At 45.9% G+C, this 8,518-nt stretch overlaps 1 protein-coding gene across 2 annotated transcripts in view; it reads right to left on the bottom strand.

The window, feature by feature from the left end:
• The window catches only part of LOC122541757 (S-adenosylmethionine synthase-like), a 29,628-nt gene that overhangs the window by 11,165 nt on the left and 9,945 nt on the right, over positions 1-8,518 (bottom strand). For both annotated transcript variants that reach the window (XM_043678703.1, XM_043678702.1), the window contains exons 4-5: positions 7,554-7,666; positions 330-473 (exon numbers count right to left, since the gene is read on the bottom strand). In XM_043678703.1, coding sequence (XP_043534638.1) covers positions 330-473; positions 7,554-7,666 — 257 coding nt within the window. The remainder of the gene's footprint in view (positions 1-329; positions 474-7,553; positions 7,667-8,518) is intronic.

The raw sequence follows: 8,518 nt of genomic DNA, 5'->3' as shown, positions 1-8,518 counted from the left end.
GGGTAGAGTGGGGCCAAGAGCTGTGGGGGTGGGGAGATGGCATAGAGCAGGAAGGGGAGGAGACTAGTGCAGGGAAGGGCGGGGCCGTGGGCGGGGAGGGGCGGAGCCGAGCCGAGGGTTTGGCGGAGGCTGGGATGTGGGGGGCGGGGCCTGGTGTGAGAGTGGAGGGGCGGGGTCTAGTGGTGGGAGGTGAGTGCGCGAGGAGGGTGTGGCCAGCGCTGGAGGACTGCACACCCGGTCCATGAGCCTCTGCGAGGCCTTCCCGCCCCCCGCAGAGTCTCCGGGAGGTCAGTGACGAGAGAACCGGGGGGCGGGGAAGCGCCATGTACCTGGGTCTTGGAGTCAGGCCTGAGCCATGGGAGAGTGCTGTCACGCCGGAGCTCGGCTATCTTGGCGTTGAGCCGGTGAGCGAGTATAATAGTCAGCGGCATACACTCCTCGGTCTCGTCGGTGGCGTATCCGAACATCAGTCCCTGAGAGAGGGAGCACAAACACATTTATAAAAGGATTTACCTTTTCCCAGCTGGGGTGGGTCAAAGAGCTACACGGCCGTGATCCCCCTCCCCCATAATTTAGATCAATAAGGTTTGGGATATTAAAATACAAATGATGGACTGAATGGCCTCCATAATTAGTATGCCATTGTTTGATTCTGATAGGGGTGAATGAGGAGGCTTATCAGTCCTGGTACAATTGAATAGTAACACAAGGTTGAAAAAAATCTTATTTCTAGATGTGTACCAGTGGAGTGCTACAAAGATCGGTCCACAACTTTTTGTCGTTTACGTAAATGATTTGGATGCGAGCATAAGAGGTACAGTTGGTAAATTTGCAGATGACACCAAAATTGGAGGTGTAGTGGACAGCGAAGAGGGTTACCTCAGATTACAACAGGATCTCAGACCCTTGGCCCATCTGGTCCAGAAGTGGCAAATGGAGTTTAATTCATATAAATGCGAGGTGCTGCATTTTGGGAAAGCAAATCTTAGCAGGACTTATACACCTAATGGTAAGGTCCTTGGGAGTGTTGCTGAACAAAGAGACCTTGGAGTGCAGGTTAGTAGCTCCTTGAAAGTGGAGTTGCAGGTAGATAGGATAGTGAGGGTGGTGTTTGGTATGCTTTCCTTAATTGGTCAGAGTTTTCAGTACAGGAGTTGGGAGGTCATGTTGCGGCTGTACAGGACATGGTTAGGCCGCTGTTGGAATTTTGCATGCAGTTCTGGTCTCCTTCCTATTCGGAAAGATGTTGTGAAACTTGAAAGGGTTCAGAAAAGATTTACAAGGATGTTGCGAGAGTTGGGGGATTTGAGCTATAGGGAGAGAATGAATAGGTTAGGGCTGTTTTCCCTGGAGTGTGGGAAGCTGAGAGGTGACCTTAGAGGTTTATATAATCATAAGGGGCATGGATAGGGTAAATAGACAAGGTCTTTTCCCTGGGGTGGGGGAGACCAGAACTAGAGGGCATAGTTTTAAGGGTGAGAGGGGAAAGATATAAAAGAGACCTAAGGGGCAATGTTTTCATACACAGGGTGGTGCATGTATGGAATGGGCTGCCAGAGGAAGTGGTGGAGGCTGGTACAATTACAACATTTAAAGGGCACCTGGAATGGTGCATGTATAGGAAGGATTTGGAGGGATATGGGCTGGGTGCTGGCAAGTGGGACTAGATTGGGTTGGGATGTCTGGTCGGCATAGATGAGTTGGACCGAAGGGTTTGTTTCCATGCTGTACATCTCAATGACTCTAGGCTAGATTCCTGCATCATCAGTGATAATACGGAATTTATACTCAACCCAGATGATCTCGAGCAGTATATCAGCTCCACATAGTTTCATCCTGTCCACTCATTTCTCCATTCCTTCCTTCCTTATCTGTTTGTTTATATTTTATATACTCTTGATTAATCTAATTCAAATCAGCACAAGGAGGGAGCCAAGTGTTGGGTATTCTAAAAGGCATTAAGGTGGACAGGTCCCCAGGTCCGGATGGGTATATCCCAGGTTACTGCGGGAAGTGGGAAAGGAAATGGGACCTTAACAGATACCTTTGCAGCATCTTTGAACACTGGTGAGGTCCCGGAGGATTGCTAATGTTGTCCCCTTGCTTAAGAAGAATAGCAGAGGTATTTCAATTAATTATAGATCGGTGTGCCTGACATCAGTGGTAGGGAGGCTGCTGGAGAAGTTACTGAGGGGTAGGATATATTCCTGTTTGGAAGAAAGTAGGCTTATTGGTGATAGGCAACATGATTTTGTGCAAGGAAGGTCATTTCTTACCAACTTAATAGAATTCTTTGAGGAAGTGACAAAGCTGATTTATGAGGGAAGGGCTGTAGATGTCATATGCATGGACTTCAGTAAGGCATTTGCCAAGGTTCCCATGGTAGGCTGTTGGAGAAGGTGATGTCGCATGGGGTCCAGGATGTGCTAGGTAAATAGGTAGAGAACTAGCTGGGCAATAGGAGACAGAGAGTAATAGTGGAAGGGAGTTTCTCAAAATGGAGACCTGCGACTAGTGGTGTTCCACAGGGATCCATGCTGGGACCACTATTGTTTGTGATATACATAAATGATTTGGAGGAAGGCATAGATGGTCTGATTAGCAAGTTTGCAGATGAGACTAAGATTGGTGGAGTAGCAAATAATGAAGGGAACTGTCAGAGAATACAGATAAATTAGGGAATTGGGCAGAGAAATGGCAGATGGAGTTCAATCCGGGCAAATGCAAGGTGATGGATTTTGGAAAATTCAATTCAAGAGCAAACTATACAATAATTGGAAACGTCCTGGGGATAATTGATGTACAGAGAGAGATCTGGTTGTTCAGGTCCATTGTTCCCTGAAGGTGGCAACACTGGTTAATAGGGTGGTCAAGAAGGCATATGGCATGCTTTCCTTCATCGGACCGGGTAATGACTACAGGAGTTGGCAGGTCATGTTACAGTCGTATAAGCCTTTGGTTCGGCCACATTTGGAATACTGTGTACAGTTCTGGTCGCCACATTACCAAAATGATGTGGATGCCTTGGAGAAGGTGCAGAGGAGGTTCACCAGGATGTTGCCTGGTATGGAGGGTGCTAGCTTTGCAGAGAGGTTGAGTAGATTATTTTCAATAGAAAGATGGTGTTTGAGGGAGACCTGATTGAGGTCTACAAGATCATGAGACGTATAGACAGGATGAATAGAAAGAAGCTTTTCCCAGAGTGGGGGACTCAATTACTAGGGCTCATGAGTTCAAAGTGAGAGGGGAAACGTTTAGGGGAGATATACATGGAAGGTTCTTTATGTAGAGGGTGGTGGGTACCTGGAAAGCGTTGCCAGTGGATATGATAGAGTCGGACACGATAGCGTCATTTAAAATGTACCTAGACAGATACGTGAATGGGCAGGGAGCAGAGGGATACAGACCCTTAGAAAATAGGTGCCAGATTTAGATAGAGGGATCAGTGCAGGCTTGGAGGCCGAAGGGCCTGTTCCTGTGCTGTAATTTTCTTTGTTCTTGTATCTACGCAGTCACTCCCTGTGCTTCTAGATTTTCAGTGCTCTGTAAGCATGACCCATTCTCCTGAATTCCCCATTTGATTTACTCGTGGTTCTCTTAAATTGATTGTCCTTAGTTGTAGTTTCTTCTGGGCATCCCTCTGCAAATGGAAGTAATGTCTGCTATCTAGTCTATTGAACCTTTTGACAATCTTCATTAATGGAAGTTCAGTGCCATCTCTCTTTTCCCCTTATGAACTCCACAGTCTTCTGGGCTCAATATCAAGTTCATCGTGGAGTCAGAGCTGTACAGCATGAAAACAGACCCTTCGCTCCAACTCGTTCATGCCAACCAGATATCTTAAATTAATCTAGTCCCATTTGCCAGCATTGGCCCATAACTGTCTAAACTCTTCCAATTGTATACCCATTCAGATGTTTTTTAAATGTCGTAATTGTACCAGCCTCCATCACTTCCTGTGGCAGCTAATTCTGTACATGCACCACCCTCTGTGTGAAAAAGTTGCCCCTTAGGTCTTATTTAAATCTTACCTCTCTCACCTTAAAACCTATGCCCTCTAGTTAAGGACTGCCCCACCCTGGGAAAAAGACTTTGGTTATTCACCCGATCCATGCCCTTCATGATTTTATAAACCTCTGTAAGGTCACCCCACAGCCTCTGATTCTCCAAGGAAAATACTCCCAGCCTATTCAGCCTCTCCCTATAGCTCAAACCCTCCAATCCCGGTAACATCATTGTAAATCTTTTCTGAACCCTTCCAACTTTCAGAACATCCTTCCTGTACCATGGCGACCAGAATTGAATGCAGTATTCCAAAAGTGGCAACGTGATCTCCCAACCCCTGTACTCAATGCACTGACCAAAAAAGGCAACCATACCAAATTCTGCCTTCACTATCCTATCTACCTGTGACTCCACGTTCAAGGAACTATGAACGTGCACTCTAAGGTGTCTTTGTTCAGCAGCACGCCTCAGGACCTTACTATTAAATGTATAAGTCCTGCTCTGATTTGCCTTTCCAAACTGCTGCACCTCACATTTACCTAAATTAAACTCCATCTGCCACTTCTCAGCCCATTGGCCCATCTGAACTCTGAGGTAACCTTGTTTGCTGTCACAACATCACCAGTTTTGGTGTCATCTGCACTATCCAACCAATCAATGTTTTCACGAATATAGGGCTTGAGGATCCTTCGCCTATTTCCTGAACCCAAACTCCACACACCAGGCCTTGTTATCATGTCATTTGCTATTACACACTACCCATTATTCGCCACTAATAGTTCCCAGTAGCAGCCAGTCATTCTCCTAATCTGACTGTTGTTTTCCACACCTTTCTCTGTGCACCTGTTGTTTTCTCTCTTTGGACTCTATCTCCACCCATCATTTACTCATCATCTCCTCCCCACCATATCATCTGCATAAAAATCAACTTTTCCTAGCTACCATCAGTTCTGAAGAACTGGATCCAGAACATTAACTCTGATTTCTCTGCACAGATGCTGCCAGACCTGCTGAGGTTTTCCAGCAATTTCTCTTTTGTTTCAGCATCATCTATCATTTCTTCCTCCCCAATGCTGTCTGTCCTGTTCAGTATTCCCTGGAATTAATGGGACTGTTTGTGTGTGACTTGAGTGTTCCATATTCTGTCCTTCAGAGACCTGACGCTGCCCAATTCAGTCACTGCTCTCCTTTGTCATTGTGACATTCTCACAGTTGTGCTCTACTGTGATTTCACTAAGAGAATATGCAAATTATATCAGGGACCAGAGTGTAAAGCAGCATGTGACAAGCAGTTAGTTGGTAGTGAGAGTATCGCTTTAGCAATAATAGTTATTTATGCTGTCAGGAATGATAGCTGCTGATTCCTTAGCATACATCTGTTTGTTGAGCTATCCTGCAATGTTGGAGTCTTTCAGATAGTGTTGCCCCCATGTTGGGTTTCTGAGGTTCTGTTTGATCACGCAAAGGTAGGTTCAATTTAATTGAAAACTCTAACTGATACCCAAAACTTATCTGCCACACTTTGGCCGTGAACTGAATGGATTCCTTGAGTCAAGGAAGCAGGCTAACAGTAGTACCTCTTGCCTATTTAAGTGAGCTGTGAATGGGTAGGTTTGGCTCATACCAAATAGAGAGGTGGGAGCTGGTTTTATTGGTGGTACAGTTTGGGGTTAGGTGGTACCAAATTGTCTGGGGTTACACGCAAATGGAGTGGTGGACACTGAGGGAGAGGATACAGTCACGTATCTCCCTTTAGGACACAGCAACAATCTGTATAGGGGTCCTGGGGGCAAGGCATTGGGATTGTCCAGTTTTATGTCTGATGTCTTTAAAGGATTGCGTCTGGCTCTGCTATAGTTGGCAATTTGTTTGCATTTGTTGCTTTTGAATTTTTAGTGTCATCGCAATCCTAAAATTAGATTGATCCGAAAGCCCTTAGCCAACAAGAGAAAGTGCGACCAAATAATCCTGAGCGGCAATCAAAAAGATTCCCTTCAAACAGCCTCCCAGCCCACTTTTACAGCACCATGATCCGACAGCGCTGCTGCTGCTATTACTTAGAATCACAACCTTGACTGATGCAATAGTTAATCCAGCTTAAGCATTGCTAATAACTCAGGAGTCAGCTGCTGCTCTGAGACAGGGGAGTGCAGAAAGCATGGAAGATGGCACATTATCAGCTGTTAGCATTTTGTATCTCCTGAAATCAGGGACTTCTGAGCCATCTCAGCAGAAAAACCATTGGGAGATCTTGGTTTGGCCACCAATCTGTTTAGAAGACACTGTATTAATAATCTGCCCGATTGATAGCAAGAGTCTTTGTATCTGACTGATTCAAGTGAATGTGTTTTGGGCAGTTTTACCCCACCCTGTGTGATTGTACACAGACAGTCAGGCATCATGTGTGAAATTCACAATTAAAATGTGACAGATTGCACTTCCTCAATTTGGAGAGTTGTGCACAAACTCTGGAATGAGAGAAAGAAAAGGAATATGACACCGTTCACGACCACAATATACCCCAAAGCACTCTGCAGCTAATGTGGCACATTCAGAATGAAGTTGCTGTTGCAAAGCGATAGCCAATTTGTGCACAACAAGCTTCTGAAAAGCAAATGCAATATAGTGACCCAGATAACTTCAGTGATTCCTTATGAGCCAGGACACTGGGGGGAACACACAACCACACACACCCCCCCCCCCCAAATAATGCCACTGAATTTGTTTTATGTCCACTTCCTGACTGGATGAAAGGAGCTTTGATTTATTGACCCCTCAGAATGACTTTCCACAAAGTAGCATTCCCTTTGAGCTGCAGTCGGAGTGTCAGCTTATGCTGTCATCTTTGGGTAGGAGCTTGAATCTATGATTATCTGACCTGTTGAATAGCAAACCTGGCACCATCTGTATTAAATGGCACATAGTTTTCTATTTTAAGCAGAGACTGCATCACTTGCGTTATGCTATTGCACTCAACACCACCAGAAATGATGGGATTCAAGTAAACCATCAGCTTCATAGCCAGTCCATCTAATCTGGAGCATCAAGGGTCTTAAACAATGACAGTGGCCTTTTGCTCATGGATCTAAAGTGGACAAGTCTTGGTCTCTTACACACAGCTCTATCCAAGCCACCAGCTTTATAACCCCAAGGCAGTCTGGGCTGTGTACCCTTGGGCAGAATCAGTGCAGCCTGTAGCACGATTAAAAAGAAGTGCTCACCAGCTTCTCTGTAAACCCCAGGAGTTTCAGCTCTCCCATTGGTCACTTTGGCTCTCCCGACTCACCCAGTGAGGACCATTGAAACTGAAATGTTTAGTCAAGGTTGAAGCCAGAAACTCAGGCCTGCAATTAGATCTCAGTTCTTGATATTTCCAATTGGAGGGGGTGGGGGCGGGATTTGGATTTGAATCCTGAAACAATGGAAGTCCCAGGAGTTTGTCTGTGATACAATGCTTTGCTGGTTGCCTCAGAGTCTTCATTGGATTGTGACGGTGAGAGGCCTCAATATGATGGTTACACACAGAGTGGTGATGGCCATTAACACACCTGGTCTCCGGCGCCAATGTCATCTTCGTGTCTGTCTAGGTGGACTCCCTGTGCAATGTCAGGCGACTGCTGCTCCAAGGCAACCAGCACATTGCAGGTCTTGTAGTCAAAGCCTGCACACAGCAAACAGCAGTGAGAGCCCAGCAACAGATACATGTCCCACATACTGAAGAACATAGAGCACAGAGTTTAGAATCTTAAAGCAGGGGCTTTCCACTTCCCTTTGCCTTCCCACTCACTGGATCAGTGACCAGTCTTGGAACTCAGCAGCACTTGGACCCTCACAAAAAGCATAGTACTGTGGATTCTGAAACAAACAGTAGCTCTGAAGACAAGTCATACCAAACTCAAAACCTTATTTCTCTCCACAGGTGCTGCCAGACTGGAGTTTCTCCAGCTCATTGTGTTTATTACATCGCTCCTGCCATGTTGAGAATTATTTTATTGGTGCAAATTGCAGAAGGTTATAAGTTGGAAGTGAAAGAGAGCAAGATTTTAATAAGCTGGGGTGAAATTCCAAGCCATAGGACGTGAGAAAGCCCATAATATTTTCATGAATAATGAACACGTTCTCCATGTGTAGTAGAATTTAACTTTTCCAGTAGGGATTATTTGGAAGATGTTTGAACTATCGGATTAGGGTTTATGTCAGCAAGTGAGGACCGTTACTGTTAATTGTGCAGGTTGTTGTCAGTATACACAGGAACCTCGATTATCTGAACGAGATGGGCAGGCACATTTCCGTTCGGGTATTGATTATTCAGTTCATTGATTTCCTCCGGGGCTCGGAGTTTTCTGTGAAGTCTGCTCCCGGTTCAGGAGACGAGACAGCAGCACACTGCACGAGACCCCATCCGCTGCCTGCTCCCACCCTCCCGTCTGCCCCCACCCCGCCCCCCAACCCCGTCCGTTCCCAACACAGTCCGCTCCCAATACCGTCCCCCCCCCCCAACCACTCAAACCCT

The sequence above is a fragment of the Chiloscyllium plagiosum genome, chromosome 38, assembly GCF_004010195.1.
Source record: "Chiloscyllium plagiosum isolate BGI_BamShark_2017 chromosome 38, ASM401019v2, whole genome shotgun sequence".
NCBI classification, from domain to species: Eukaryota; Metazoa; Chordata; class Chondrichthyes; order Orectolobiformes; family Hemiscylliidae; genus Chiloscyllium; species Chiloscyllium plagiosum.
This window is presented reverse-complemented; position numbering and strand designations above follow the sequence as displayed.